This window comes from Chrysemys picta, chromosome 7 (genome assembly GCF_011386835.1).
Source record: "Chrysemys picta bellii isolate R12L10 chromosome 7, ASM1138683v2, whole genome shotgun sequence".
Lineage (NCBI taxonomy): Eukaryota > Metazoa > Chordata > Testudines > Emydidae > Chrysemys > Chrysemys picta.
Window position 1 is genome coordinate 123488613 of NC_088797.1, and position 16345 is coordinate 123504957.

A 16345-nucleotide genomic window follows, 5' to 3' on the forward strand; every position below is an offset into this window, starting at 1 on the left:
GCCTAAATTAATTTAATTCCTGTATGCAGTTTATCAGGCCTGTGCACTGGCCCTGCTCCTCCTGGGGTAGGGTGAGTGATTTGTAATGCTCTGCAGTGACCATTCTGGCTGATCTAGGAGCTGCCGTGATGAGCTCCAAAAAGATTTCCACCCAGCTCTCTGCAGCCAGAAGGCAGATGAGCTAGCTTTTGGGGTGGCCAGGAAGCACTGTGTCCCAACCACTATCCTACGCACCGCAGAAAACTTAATGTAAGGAAACAAAGATAACGGACCCCAATCTCCTCTCCATTACACTGGTGCCAATCCCCTACTCAGTTGGGTTGCATAAGTGGAATCTGGCGGAGATGTTTGTCCTCATGCATTTTGGTGCATCTTATCAGAACGGCCTCCTGAATACTGCATAAATATTGAGGGCGGCTTAAACACAGTACGGGGCCAATGACTTCAATGGAGCTCTGCCACTTATCCACTAGCTGTGGGTCTGGCCCATTGCACACAAGTTGCATAACATTCAGCCTCAGTTACCCTTGCAGAGATGCCAGCTAGAAGTCTACAAACCTTCTGTCACAAAAAGCTAATGCAGATGAAATTCACACCTAAAATGTGTAGAGCATGTATGAGAAAGCAAAGCCATAATAGGACATTTCCTCTAACATCAGCCTTTGATCCCCATGTCTCTAAATAGTTAATCTATCTAAGCAGGTAGGTAGATGCTTTCTTGCCTTCAATAAAGTTTGATTCCTGGAGGCAGACTTTTTTTTTTTGCTGAGTGTCAGATAATTAGAAGGGTGGAGCAAGGCAGGAAACCACGACACACCTTTGTCAGGACTTGTTTGGGAGCAAAGAAATGGGAAAGGACAAGGGGGAGCGGGATAGAATACATTAACTACAAGAAGAAGTGAACATTCCTGGAGGATCACTCAGACTCAACACACCTTTGTAGGGATGTGGTATAAAGAGTAGGTGGCCAATTTTGATAGAAAGGAAACGGTTGAGGAGAAAGAGGGATTTCCAGTCTTTAATTGAAGAACTGTAGGTAAGTAACATAAAGAAGAAATAAAGTGTCCTTTTTTTTTTCTAGGGGGAAGCCTGTATTCCTAAAGGGGAAAAACGTGTATTCTCAAGTAAAATATAGGAAATGTACATTCTACTATGGGACATACAATGTAAAAAGACTATCAAATCTTTATGTTCTGGGTTACTTTGGTTTTTAATTTGCAAGACAGGGTTGCTTTTTAAATGGATGCTAAGTGAAAATGGTTGATGTGCTGAGAAGTGGGAAATATAAACCAAGACATAGGTATTTTTCTTTGAATACTAATTGTGAAAACATTATCCAAATAGGATGGTGCATAGATTGATGGTCTGTGTTAGGATCTGGAAGAAAGACGATCTACACTGCAAAATGCAAGGAGCTTTGTGATTGCTTTAAAAATGAACATACTTGAAATACATCAGAGGATTGACGATAGGCTATATGCTCTAGTGCTGGATGTAGACTCTGGTTCGGGGTGTACTAGGGCACCAGGTGCATTGATCTGCAGTTCAGACAGCAGCAGGTGCTACTTTAAAGTGGTGTTTTGTGCTGGGAGGCTCCAACTTTGCTTTAAATAAAACAGTTCCAGAAAAGCAGAGTTATTTATCAGTAGTGAGTCATTTAGCATGAACTTTTGGACACATTTGTTTGCATTTAAGATTACGAGGCCAAGAATTATATCGCACTTTTTAAAGTTAGTTCAGTGAAAATCAGCAAATGTTTGTTTACCAATCATTTTTAATCCTTTGCACAGCATGATCTAGTGATTAGAGCCTGGTACTGTGAGTCAGGAGTCCTGTGTCCTATTCCTGTCTCTGACACTGATGCTCAGTGGCAAGTCACTTCGCCTTTCTGGGCCTCAGTTTTTCCATCTATAAAATGGTGATTATAGCAATTACCCACTTTGAGATCCACTCCTGGAGAGTGCAAAGTATTATTGCACAGGAATTGTTAACTCCCTCTTTACAATAGGAAAGAGTGACTTGTGCAGAACAAAATGTTCTTGCTTTGAATTTGGATCTGTTTTCCTTTGAGCAATGCAAGTAGATGGACTTATTATTGAAAGTAGCATATTATGCACTGCAAAGAAAATCCAGGCAGTGCCCCAAATCTTGCCATCAGAAACAACACACATTGACTTCAACAAGGCTGGTGCTGGATGTTAGTGAAGAATCTGACCCTTACAACCAGGGCCGGCTCTAACTTTTTGGCCGCCCCAGGCAAAAAAAAAGAGTGCTGCCCCATCGTAACACACACCCCCCAGCGCCGCCCCTCCGAAACCCCTGCCCCCACCCCAGCGCCGCACCGGGCCGCCGAACCCCCCCCCCACCCCAAGCGCCGCACCGCGCCAGGCCGCCCAAATCCCGAGCGCTGCGCCACCCAAACCCCCGCCCCTCCCCCGAGCGCCACACCACCCAAACCCCAAGCGCTGCGCCGGGCCACCCAAACCCTGAGCGCCGCGCCGCCAAAGCCCCCGCCCCACCCCACCCCAGTGCCGCCCCGCTGAAACAAAAACAAACAAACAAAAAACCTCAAGCGCCGCCCCACCGAAGCAAAAAAAACAAAAAACCCCGAGCGCCCCTCGCCACCCCAAGATTGGCCGCCCCTTCCAAGGTGCCACCCCAAGCACATGCTTGGTTGGCTGGTGCCTGGAGCCGGCCCTGCTTACAACATATCTAAATCTTGGTCATGCACCTCCCCTGATTCAGCATTATTATCAACATTTAAATTAATCTATACAACAAGCAAACAGAACACACATAGGGTCTGATTCTGATCTTGCACTTCTGTAAATGCAGAATAACGTCGCTGAAGTCAATAGAGTTATTCTAGATTCATGCTGGTATGATTGAGAGCAGAATTTGACCTGCATTTCACTTAATTGAGTGATATCATAGCATATAGGCTGGTCTATTTATTTTATTCACCAAAGTCTGAGCAACATACTTACATTATCTGTGAATCAGGCACAGACGGGGAAGTATAATACACACTATCCAGTGGATTATGCTTCCATACGAATGGATGCCATTAGCTAAGGCAAGAGTTCATGATACTTTTCCCACTTAGACTAGCCAGCTGTTTGCAGACCACACACATATACTGCCTCAGATCCTGGAACCATTGAGACAAAAAATGACTTGACAATCAACTGAAATTGAATGGCTTTTAAAGCGGAATAGGATAGTCAGATTCCTAGACTGTTGGGTCAAGGTAAGCATATTGCTGTTTTGTTCTGATAGGAATCCAAGGACAGTGAAACCTGAAAAGGTTTGACTCGCAATAAGGAAACACCTTGAAGCATGTTAGACATCAGGGAAGGAGTGACATTTGTTTCTAAATTAAATCCTTAGTCGTTTACACAGCCTGTTTTATCACAATCAGTGAGTTCTGTGAAATTCTTCACATAAAATAGGATCAAAGGTTTTCGGCTCCATTAAACAATAATCTCACCATTTGATGAGAGTATTATTCTGTATTATTGCAGAAGTACAGGTGGGGCTAAAAGGATCGTAATAGTAATAGGATGAAATATAGTAGTGAAAAGTGCAAGGTCATGCTTTTAGGGATTAATAACAAGAATTTTTGTTATAAACTGGGGACGCATCACTTGGAAGTAACAGAGGAGGAGAAGGACCTTGGAGTATTGGTTGATCACAGGATGACTATGAGCCGCCAATGTGATATGGCTGTGAAAAAAGCTTATGCGGTCTTGGGATGCATCAGGCGAGGTATTTCCAGTAGAGATAAGGAGGTGTTACTACCGTTATACAAGGCACTGGTGAGACCTCATCTGGAATATTGTGTGCAGTTCCAGAGCTGCCCAGAGGGGGGGCAAGTGGGGCAATTTGCCCCGGGCCCCACAGGGGCCCCGCGAGTCCTGGCTGAGAATCCCTTTCCTCACCCAGCGGCGCTCCAAGTCTGCGGTGGCGGTGGCATTTCGGCAGCGGGAGGCCCTTCAGGGCTGTCGAAGACGCGGAGCGACTGAAGGGCCCCCGCTGCCGAAATGCCGCCGCTGCAGACTCGGAGCGCCGCCCGGTGAGTACAAGGTCCCCCGCTTTGCCCCATGCCCCCTGAATCCTCTGGGCAGCCCTGTGCAGTTCTGGTCTCCCATGTTTAAGAAGGATGAATTCAAACTGGAACAGATGCAGAGAAGGGCTACTAGGATGATCTGAGGAATGGAAAACCTGTCTTATGAAAGGAGACTCAAAGAGCTTGTCTTGTTTAGCCTAACCAAAAGGAGGCTGAGGGGAGATATGATTGCTCTCTATAAATATATCAGAGGAATAAATACCAGGGAGGGAGAGGAATTATTTAAGCTCAGTACCAATGTGGACACAAGAACAAATGGATATAAACTGGCCATCAGGAAGTTTAGACTTGAAATTAGACGAAGGTTTCTAACCATCAGAGGAGTGAAATTCTGGAATAGCCTTCCAAGGGGAGTAGTGGGGGCAAAAGACATATCTGGCTTCAAGACTAAGCTTGATAAGTTTATGGAAGGGATGGTATGATGGGATAGCCTATTCTGGCAATTAATTGATCTTTGACTATTAGCGGTAAATATGCCCAATGTCTTGTGATGGGACACTAGAGAGGGTGAGATCTGAGTTACTACAGAGAATTGTTTCCTGGGTGTCTGGCTGTTAAGTCTTGCCCACATGCTCAGGGTTTAGCTGATCACCATATTTGGGGTTGGGAAGGAGTTTTCCTCCAGGGCAGAGTGGCAGAGGCCCTCGGGGTTTTCCACCTTCCCTTGCAGCGTGGGGCACGGGTCAATTGCTGGAGGATTCTCTGCACCTTGAAGTCTTTAAACCACAAGTTGAAGACTTCAATAGTTCAGACATAGGACAGGGGTTTGTTACAGGAGTGGGTGGGTGAGATTCTGTGGCCTGCGTTGTGCAGGAGGTCAGACTAGAAGATCATAATGGTCCCTTCTGACCTTAAAGTCTATGAGTCTATGAGATGGGTTCCATCCACCTGACATGAGAATGCAATGATATCTGATGTGAGGACAGAAATGATCAGTGTAGGAATTAACAGAATGTGCAACATCCACGGCTATTTTAAATTGTTTCCATTACAATATGCTTACATAAATATAAAATAATTTAAGACGTTCCCCTATTGACAAGAAGTATGGGACAATCATTGTTAATGTTGCGTGCAAGTAATATCTAGTTCCTAAAATAAGCAGAGGGATTGGAATATCCGTCTAATTAAGGCACCTGAGATTGGCTGAACATACCTAGGTGCTTTATCATTTGAACTGTAAAGTAAGCATAAAGGGCCAGCTGCCATGGAACTTTTCCTATGTTGATGAGTGTACATCACATACAAAGACCAGTTAAATAGCTTATAAAACTGTATATAAAATAGCAGAGAGAAAGTGTGTGAGAGAGAGAGTGATTATCTGCAATATATTTGCATGGACACCCAGTATGGCTCTACCATTATAATAATAGTTTGCACACTAAGAGTATGTCTACACTGCAAAGAAAAACCCATGGCACCGAGTCTCAGAGCCCAGGTCAATAGAGTTGGCATCCCAGGACTCAGGCTGTGGGGCTGGAAGTAGCAGTGTAGATGTTCCTGCTTAGCCTAGAGCCCAGGTTCTGAAACCCTCCCCCATCTCTGGGTTTCGGAGCGTGGCTCCATCCTGAGCAGGAATGTCTACACCAAGGATAGGCAACCTATGGCACGCGTGCCGAAGGCAGAACACGAGCTGATTTTCAGTGGCACTCACACTGCCCGGGTCCTGACCACCGGTCTGGGGGGCTCTGCATTTTAATTTAATTTTAAATGAATCTTCTTAAACATTTTAAAAACCTTATTTACTTTACATACAACAATAGTTTAGTTATATGTTATAGACTTATAGAAAGAGACCTTCTAAAAACGTTAAAATGTATTACTGGCACGCAAAACCTTAAATTAGAGTGAATAAATGAAGACTCGGCACACCACTTCTGAAAGGTTGCCGACCCCTGGTCTACACTGTTACTTTTATCCCTGCAGCCTGAGCCTGGGTCAACTGACTGCGATTCAGTGCCGTGGGTTTTTCTTTGCCGTGTAGACATACCCTTAGGGTCTGATCCTGCAAGGTGTTGACCACCCTCAGTTCCCACTGAAATCAAATTGAGCTGAGGGGTTGCCTCTCAGAGAGTACTCAGCTGCTCACATGATGGGACACATACATTGACGTCAATGCGTTTTACAAAGGTGGGCAACTATCAACATCCCCATTTTTACAGATGCACGGAGGTGAAATGACTTGCATGGGGCTCATACTGTGAGTCAATGACAGAGCCAGTGAGAGAACTGAGGTCTCCTGGCTCCCAGTCCCATGTCTCTTCTTCACTTGCCAGATCCCTGGGGCTGCCAGGGGCCAGTTCAGGTCCCATCGTAAGCCAAAGCATCCTTAGGGCCATTGCGTAAGAACTATGATGTTTCACAAGTCTCTTCTTGTAGCTCAGAGATAATTGCAGATGGTTTCTCTGATTTAACAGAGCTATTCCATTTTGTCTCATACCTCGCCCATAGCTATATTTATGTGAATCCACGCAGGAGGAGTTGGTGCAGTAAGTCAGCGCTGGCAGGGACTGACAGTCAAGTTGTGTAGCTGTGCTGGAGAGAGGGCTGGTAATTGTGTTAGTGCCACTGTGTGGGGGATAAACCTGGTACATGGAGCAAAATGCACCTGCAGTCAAAGCTGGCATTAGGGAATTATGAGTTATCTGCAAGGATATATTTTAATGTGTTCTCCTTATTTTACCTGTACAGTGTTAAAGCAGAATGTTCCCAATTCTTGAGAGGAGCGGTGACTAACTTACCCAGTGTTTATGTTGGTTTCTGCCAGCGTTAAACTCTGGGGCAGCTTGCGGGTGGTGGAAAAGGCTAAAGTGTTGCAAAGCCAGGGACAACAGTCTCCAAAAGTCAGTGGTGCTGGCCACAAAGCTGGCTGGGCCAGGAAGTGAGCGCAATGAGCGCACCCACAGCTTCCACCTGCTGAGTTTAGTGCAGTGACATTTAAAGCTACCCGCAGGTGTTGGTGGAAATTCAAAGGAAGGAGGGCAGTGGAGACACCAGCCTCTCCTTGTGGTGAATGGTCAAGGGCTTCCCTGGTGCAGAGAGGTGTAAGTCACACCTTGGGGAAGGAAGAAGTCTTTTTTTTCCAAATGTCGGCCCCAATCCCGCTAAACTTAAGAAGGGGAGTAATTTTACTCATGTGAGTCAGCCCATTGAAGTCACAACTCCTGGTGATTTCAGTGGGAGTGGTGGCGGGCCGCTGTGTGGAGTGGATATAGTTGTTGTGTAAGGACTTGAGTGTGGTCAACGGGACGGCTCACGTCAGTACAGGTGTGCACGTGCTAAAATGAATGTCCTGGGTTCTAGAACAGAATGCCAAACGTTTGAGGTTCCAGATCCATTTCTTTCTGGGAAAATGTGTACTGCCTTTAATTCCCCTCCACCCTACCCCTGCTAGAGCTAGAACCAGAGGCTGAGCCTTTCATAGCCACGTAGGTGATTTCCAATTCCCTCAGGCAGCTGGAACTCTCAGCCTGAATCTTTATTTATTTGGTAGCACAAATTTCCATTTCATGTGAAAAATATCTTGTTTCAAAATTAAATTTCCACTGGAGACAAAATAGTTTAAATTAGACGATAGAGGAAAATTATTTCACCAAACCCTAAACTGGAACTAAAGTCATAGGGGCTTGCAGAAACCAAAATCCCCCTGAGCTTTCTCTAGACACGATACACAAGAGGCCTGATGCTGCAAGGTACTGGCCCCATGTGACTCCCACTGAAACTCTCTCAAACCAAACACGTGTGAACTTGGTGTAGAATTTTGCCCGAATCTTGTGCAGAATCAGCCCTTAAATATGGTGCTTTCTACACATCCAAGTCTTCAGATAAGATGGAGTCCCTGGCAGCAGTGGGGAGAGTTCACCTGCAGATTTGGCTCCCATGCTTTTCACAGATTAAAATTTCATTTCTAGCGTTTGAGATTGCTCCTCAGACATGGCGGAATCGCTTCTGAGTAAGACGGGGACTGAATGACTGCATTGTTCTTTCTCACAGGGGGATTTTTCTCCCGGCTGATGTTTGTTTTCCTACCAGCTGCATTATTCTTGGTTGTACCGGTGTGTTATGAAACCTGGGCATACAGAAACCTGGGCTGCCTGGGATGATATTTTTGGCTAGAGAAGGATACAAGGCATTAAGTCGGGGTGGTATTTCAATAATGACTACAGCTGTCTCTGCACTTAAGCTATTTGGCAATGAGTTCCAGTGGTAACAAGGGTGGAATCAGTAGGGTAGACAAAACTTCTGTAGCTGCCTGTGCTTTTAACATTGTGTATCTAACACTGCTCAGAGCAGATATGTAGGGCTGGGGTTTGGATCTTGTGTTTTGATTTAAGCCAGTGGCTCTCAAACTTTTGTACTGGTGACCCCTTTCACATAGCAAGCCTCTGAGTGTGACCCCCCCTCATAAATTAAAAACACTTTTTTATATATTTAACACCATTATAAATGCTGGAGACAAAGTGGGGTTTGGGGTGGAGACTGACAGCTCGCGACCCCCCCCCAATGTAATAAACTCGCGACCCCCTGAGGGGTCCTGACCCCCAGTTTGAGAACCCCTGATTTAAGCTTACCTCAGAGACAGGGCTGGAGATAAGCAATTATAGAGATACGCTAAAGTCATAAAGTCATAAGATTTGGATTTGATCTAGATCTAAACTCTCCCTATATTTCAAGACAGTTCACTCGCATCTCTGTGGTTGGCTTTATCATTCTATCCTTCTCAGTGTGCCTTCCCTGCGTCCTCCTGGAACGTCAGGGCTTATTGTGTGTGAACTGCCCAGGATGGCTCTTGGAGTCAGCCCTGAGCTTGCTGGAACACCGTAGGCCCCTACTGTTTCAGAGGGAGGATGATGCCAAGCAAGCCAGTAATACTCATGTGGCACTGTTAAACGGGGGGAAAGTGTAGGGTCCAGTTGGAATGCCTTCTGACTGTGATGATCTCTCTGTGGCTAAAGTGACCAGCCATTAGATGTCCCTGGCACTTCACATACTGAAAGACTGTCTATAGAGCAGGAAGAAAATAACCCCACTCTTTCACCGTTAGGCCATGCAATTGTAAATACCACTAAACTCCCTCTTTAATAATTCATGCCATTAATTTCCACTGGACGCCAAGACACATGGGATGCATTCATAGGGACCACACAGGCACATCTAGAGAACCACAGCGCTGTATGGGCATCAGTTTGGTGGACGTACTTGCAATGCTGCCTGGCTCTGGATAGATATAGCTTATATGGACATACCCTGTGCTTCTATATAGGGTCCTGCATGGGCTACATTACTGGACCTACACTGTATATCCATAGAGCCATGCATGTGATGGACAGAGGCTGGATTTCTGTAGGGTCATATGGATGGATCTACATTGTACATAGGATGAACTGTACAGGGTGGATCTATATTAAACAGCATGGATCCACATTGTACATGGTCCATAGAGCAGTTAACAAAAATCTAATATCTCCAGATGTTCCCCTTTCCCGGGAGACGCTGAGTGACAAGTGAGAAAACAAAGAGAAAAAAATGAATGATGCTGGCTTTTAAATATGATGGGCTGCAAAATCTTCAGCTGGCAAAGATGTGAGCTGGTAGAGAGGGTGAGTGAACACAGCAACTAAAGTCCCCCAGCAAGTCCTTGAGCACTAAATGGCATAGTTAATGACAAAAGAAACAGAGATTTGAAAAAGGAAAGAGCCCGAAGCTACACCCCTTCCAACAACTAGATGGGGTACTCTGCACTAAAGTCCTTTGAGTGTCTGAGCAAACCATTCATCGCTGCTTCATTACCTGCTTGGATACTTTTGGGGCTCTCAGCCAGCTGATAGCGTGACCGGGTTTCTACTTACAGTATGTCGTAGTGCTGATATTGAATGACTACGAAACAGTGTCCCCTTTCAATGAGGTCTCTGTGCTTTCCCCTCAGGCGGTGATGGTATGGACTCAGTAACGAAGAAAACCAAACGGGATGGAGCAGAAGTCTCCGAAAGACGTAAGAAAAGCTTTTAAAACAAAATCTCATCGTCAGAGATGGGCCCCAACCAGAAAACCCAGATCCGAACAGCCTGAACTTTAGAGGGGGTTAGAATTCGAACCTGGATCCAGAATTGAATTATGCAGCTATCTCAGGTCTCAAAGCCTGATTCTTCCCACAATATGGAACAGCATGAATGTCTCTAGTAACAGAGACCACATCGAACATTCTGGAGTGTAACCCAGGCCTGCCTGGTGTGGTGCTCTCTCCCCCTCTAGTGGCAGCTAGACCAGCTAGACGATTTAGGAATCTGCTACAACGTTGGCGAAAAGAGATGTGTCTTTTAGCTTATGCAGTAGAGATGGGGTAGTGAACAGACGGATCACAGCCAAATCTGGGCCTCCACATGCTTTTGAACAGATCCAGAAATCTTTTTATTTACTTATTATTATGATCATTATTGTTATTATTTTTTCATTATTTTCTCTGGAGTCTTGACCTTGACTATACCTTGACCAAGAAATTTTGGACCTTGAAAAAAAATAGTTGACTACCCCTACAATAGAGGCTAGTATGTTAAGCTCCAGAGATCCCAGGTTTGATCCCAGTCGACAACGACCGGGGATTGGAGCATTACAAGTGAGGGCTTGTCCAGGGTATCAACTGGGAAGTCTCTGAAGCTTGGGATGCACTTCCTCAACTAGGGGAAGTATGTAACCCATGCGTGCTTGGTGTGGTGCTCTCTCCCCCTCTAGTGGCAGTGAGACCAGCTAGAGATCGATGAGTCTGCTACAGCCTTGGTTAAGCGAAAAATGTCTTTTAGCCCATGCAGTAGAGGCTCATGCGTGAAGCTCCAAAGGTCCCAGGTTTGATACCGGACGACGACAACGACCAGGGTCTGCCGGCATTACAAGAGCATTTAAAGGGCCCTTTATAGTTCACCACAGAGATAGCCTTGTGGTTAAGGCACGAGCATGGAACTCTGGAGACCTGAGTGCTGATTCTGCCACAGACATTTTGTGTGACCTGAGGCTTAGATGCCTCAGTGCCATATCTGTAAAATTAACATAATAATCCTTCCCTTTTTCACAAGGGGTTGTTGTGAGGCCAAGTTGATTAATGTCTGTGAGGAACTCAGCGACTACAATGACAAGGACCAGAGCAAAGCCTACAAACAGAGTATGTGCTACCACCACAAAGCTGGCTGGAAAGCCGTTTGGCTCTATCGTCTTAAAAGATTTTTCTTTATTCGAGTCCCATTATTCCACAGGCATGAAATAAAACTTGCACCTCGCTTGGCTAGATTTCAGGGCCATAACCTCACCTTTTTCTTTCCCCAGTTATTACAGAGTCAGTAACCACAAGACTGACGTCCTTACCACCAAGTAAGTAGACATTTTACATTGTGCTGTCCATCCTCAGCGGTGTGTGTATGTGCACATGCGTGCAATTTATGTGTGTTGGTGCGGTTTTCACAAGCCCTCATGTATCAGTGCATTAGCCTCCCAGAAAAAGCGCTTCTTGATCATTAGAATAGACAGGGTTTGGGGGCCCATTTGAGTGGGAAAGAAAGGAGCAAGGGATGGTCTGTGAAGGCTCCTAGACCAGATCTATCCAGGGATTACACCAGGGTGCGGGGTTCCAGAGAAGGAGTGGCTCCCAGGGATGAGGCTGAGAAATGTTAGGCCCATAGGAAACTAAGGACACCCAAAAAAGAAAACCAAAAAAGGGTGCCACTGGCTGGGGATGGGACAAAGACAGAGTGGCTATGGGGTGCGCTGATTTAGCTCATCTCCACAGCAGCTGCCACGGGCAGGGCTCCTGTATCTCCCCCAGTTTCTCTTCCGCCAGCAGAAAAATGTCTACACTACAGCCTATGTCAGCAAAACTTATGTCGCTCAGGGCTGTGAATCTTCCACCCCTCTGAGCGACATCAGTTATACTGACATCGGCGCTCGTGTGCACAGCGCTATGTTGGCAGGAGAGCTTCTCCTACTGACATCTTCTGCCGCTCGCAGAGATGGGGTTTCTATGCCGACGGGAGAGCTCTCTCCTGTTGGCATAGACCCTCTTCAAAACATGCGCTGTCTCGGCACAGCTGCACTGCTGCTGTGCTGTACATATAGACATGGCCTCAGGGAGCGCAGCAGCAGCAAAACCTGCCTTCCCTCAAGATGAATCCCCTCGGGGCACATAAAGGGTCAGTTATACCTCCGTTTCCCATCCTGGGTGAATCTTGTGTTCTCTTGGCACCAGCGTGCAATTGCTTGATGAGAGACTTGCTGCAACCCGGAAGGAAAGTGAAGATCATCTGAGCACTTTCCTTGCCGTGGCAGCTGGAATGTCAGAGCCCGGAGAAAGAGAAGAGGTTCAGGCTGGCTGGCTTCCCCAACACTGATAACTCCTTCCAACTACTATACATGGTTCCAAAGACACCTCCTCATTCACAGCCCTGGCTCTGTAACGGAGCGTAACACAGCTGTGGGCGCCTGGTGCCTCGTCCTGCAGCTTCTTTTGCTCTTGGCCTCATCTCTTCTGGCCACAGAAAGTCTCATTGTGTGCTTGTCTCTCACAGAAGGAGGGAGCGGCACTGGGCACAAAACAGCCCACGGCGGAGGGAGTGGAATGGAAAAGAGGACTTTCACCCATGGCAGCAGCTACGTGACTTCAAGTAGGTAGTGATGAAATGGAGAGTGAATGAACAGAAAGCAAAGGCAGCTTCATTGGGGTGGGGTAAAAGGGGCAAAAGGGACAGGTACTGGGTCTAAGCCAAGGGAAAACACAGAAAACATTCATGGGGAAGTGGTGAGAGCACTTTCTGTGCAAGAGCCCCTTCCCTGCAAGGTGCTGAGAACTTTCTGTTCCCACTGGGTGCGGCACCTTGTAGGATTGGTCACGGTTTTTTTACACACAAAAATTTCCCATCAGAAAATGCGGCTTTGTCAAAATTGACATTTTCCATGGGAAAAATGTTGTTTTCCATGAAATTTTTCAATTTTCCTCTCAGAAGGATCAAGAGAAGTGTCATTTCCACATGTTGGAGTTTCGTTTCGCTTGCAAACGCTGCATTGTCCTTTCTGATGTTTCAGTTCTAACCTTTGGGGAATTTTTTGTCTGGTAAACATTTCCAGCGTTTCGACTTTTCGTTCCGGTTCAAAACAGAAAGTCACCTCAAAATTTCCCATGAAAAGCAGATTCCATCTTTCGAACTGCTCAAGCACTTCGAAAGGTCGGGCACCAATTATCTGGAGATTTGCTTTATGTGCCACAATCACATTTTCTAAAGGCAACTGTGCAGTATGTGGAGGGACGGGGAGGAGTAGAGGGGAAAGTGAGTACCGCTGTCCTGGCCCTTGCTCATTCTCTATTGAGATCCCTAGGACACATTCTCTTTGCGCTAATGGAAAGATGACGTCCTCTGTCACCCCCACTGATCCCCATGAATATATCATGCTCAATCACAGCTGACACTCTATTCTGGGTTCTGACTCGAATGCCAATGTTAGAATTCACACAGGGGTCAGGTCCTTCCACACACCACAGAGCAGCGAAAGAGATGCAGGCCTGTCTCCCTTCTGCTGCAGCTCTGATGTGAGTAGGAAAGGAGCCCTCTCCTAATCCTAGATTTAACAGCATCCAAGTTCCAGGCTCCGTGTTCATGACTCATGTTCACCCCTACGCTAGTTCTCCAGGACGCAGAGTAACTGAGCAACGGCAGAGTAAGGACACGGACCCTCATGCTGTCAGGGGAGCAGTCCCACAAATATACACACCGTCTCTTGGATTTATGGATGTTTTCCATTTTCATAGCCCCCTACCTCATGGAGCTTCTGTTCCAGCAGCTTCCCCTACTTGTTGAGATCAACTTAAGTGACCCACAATTTTTGTGGTCTGTGTCACACTGACCCTTAAATTTACAGGTGGGCCTGAACCCAAACCAACCCACAACCCTAGCCAGATCCCAAGATCTCCCATCTTTGGGGATGTGGCTGGTTCCTCAAACCTGGGCACAAACCTGCTCCTATTGATGTCGGTCGCAAAACTCCCACTGGCTTCAAAGGTAGCAGGGTGTGTCTCTCTACAAGGAGCTGAACTAAAACCACAGATATAAGCATCCCCTGAACTTCGGAGAAGCTCAACAGAGCCAGATCCAAACTTTGTGCCTCTAGCCCATCACTAGCCCTAACCTACCTCTGCAACTCAGTGTGAGGTCCATCCATGCCAACACAGAAGAGTATAGGGCACCACTTTACATGTATGAGGCATTATCTTTGCTTTCTGGGGGGCTTTTGTTTTACCCATAGGTGGAAGTGGTCGAATGAATTCATCCTCCTCCTCCGGCTACAGGCAAACCCCGTCTCCCTGCTCTACTCTCCCCAAATCACCCGGCTCAACCTTTGAAAGAAAAACCTACGTCTCCCGCAATGCAACATATGAAGGTATCATAGAATCTGTCATAGAGATGGGGAATTAGAGGTGCCCTGCTAGGTTGTCTTGTCAGTTCCAACCTGCTAATGCAGGATTGTTCCCTGGAGCATAAATCCCAATATGGGACAATTATGGAATAGACCACAAGGATGCACTTTAATGAAAATTACCCACAAAGTCCTATTTATAATTATGTTCATCCAAATAATGTTCATCGCTTATTGTGGTTGGAGGATGACAGCAGCTCATCGGTATAAAACTCAGTAGTTCTTTTTAAATGGAAATCTTTGTTACCCCGTCGCTGCCAATACTTAAGACTTGGTAGATACGGACATGATATATTAAACAATCTCTTAATGACCTTGGGGCATAAATATTTGGCAAAGCTTTAACATGGAATCTTTTCTTCTTCTGCAGGGAGCTCCAGTGCAAATTCTTCTCCTGAATTCCCTAGAAAAGAGTTCGGTATGTTCTTATATTACTGTCACTGTGAATGTCAGGCCAAGGGCATGCATGTTGGCTGCTCTATGGCTTCTGGCAGAACACATTACTGGAAGACATGAATCAATAAAAATAATGCCATGCACATGACAAATTGTGGGGAAGGACGACTCTGGAAAGTCTGCCCATTGGGAAGGGGTTTGCAATGTCTTATTATGCCCACAACTTCTCCTCTGCTCGGGGGTTCTCATGCAGCCAGGACAGACACATACGCCTCTATGACATGAGTGGAGTTACTCCAAATTTATGTTCATGTAACTGAGAGCAGAATTTGATCAGTGTTTGTCTTTAAAGACCATTTCTATAGATGCTCTATTGTAAATCTGCTATCCCCAACTTTGGGCTGGTGATCTTCACTTTAAGGGGAGATCTCATTGAGTTTCCTGCCCCATAACAGAGTATTAGCACCCATCAGTGCAATCCAGGCATTATTATTATTCAGTGAGATATTGTTGTATGCACACATCCCCTGGTTCTTCTCCAAATTGGCTTCTGATTTACCATCAAGTTTCTTGATAGGTCATTAGGGGCATTCGCCAACCGTGGATGTGTTGAGGGAATTATTAGATGATCCAGAAGTACTAAGAACTGTATATTTTCAGTTAAACATGCAGCGACCTAAGTGATGGCAGCCAAAATATTTGGGGATCAGTGTCTCCATGCCATGCCCCAGCTAAACAGAGCAACTGTACAACTCACATAAGACGCTTCATCCCTTACATTACTTTTCAAATGTGTTACAGTTGATAGAGTCTAAAATTGCTTTTCTCTGATTGGTTTTCACAGCATCGTCCAACACCAGAGGGCGGAGTCAAAGCCGAGGTGAGTTGGAATGTGCTTTTTGGTGACCCCTTGTTCCTCCTCCTGCCTCTCTATCTATCTATCTATCTATCTATCTGTATATGATCCCATCACTATAATAGGTGAGCAACTCCAAAGTATTTGAATATGGAAATAACAATAACCCCCTTCATCTTCCTTCCACTGAGATCCGTTATATGAGACAGTAACTACATTCCCCTAAGAGGTATGCCCTAGTGGACAGGATGACTAGGAAATCACTGAAGCAGTGTGGTCCATTTAGACACCTTTTTGTAAAAACTTGATTTGCTTAAGCTGTTAAATAGAATTTCCCTCCTTTTCTTTCGCTAATTAATCAGCCGTTTGGGGAAAAGTTGGATATAATTGATACCGAAGAGCTTAATTTATATTCCCAGCTGGTGAGAAAGCAACAGTACAAATCATTTTATCCACCTTCATATGAGCTGTGGCTATAAATCAAAGGGCATTGTTACGGCTCCTCCAAGAGAGCT

At 45.7% G+C, this 16345-nt stretch overlaps 1 protein-coding gene across 1 annotated transcript in view; it reads left to right on the forward strand.

Moving 5' to 3' along the window:
* The first annotated feature begins 897 nt into the window (after positions 1-897).
* Positions 898-16345, forward strand: part of COL17A1 (collagen type XVII alpha 1 chain) — a 64462-nt gene continuing 49014 nt past the window's right edge. The window contains exons 1-7 of the mRNA XM_024100481.3: positions 898-1036; positions 10056-10121; positions 11444-11488; positions 12679-12774; positions 14408-14542; positions 14949-14996; positions 15819-15854. Of these exons, the coding sequence (XP_023956249.2) occupies positions 10067-10121; positions 11444-11488; positions 12679-12774; positions 14408-14542; positions 14949-14996; positions 15819-15854 (415 nt within the window). The 5' untranslated portion in view covers positions 898-1036; positions 10056-10066. The remainder of the gene's footprint in view (positions 1037-10055; positions 10122-11443; positions 11489-12678; positions 12775-14407; positions 14543-14948; positions 14997-15818; positions 15855-16345) is intronic.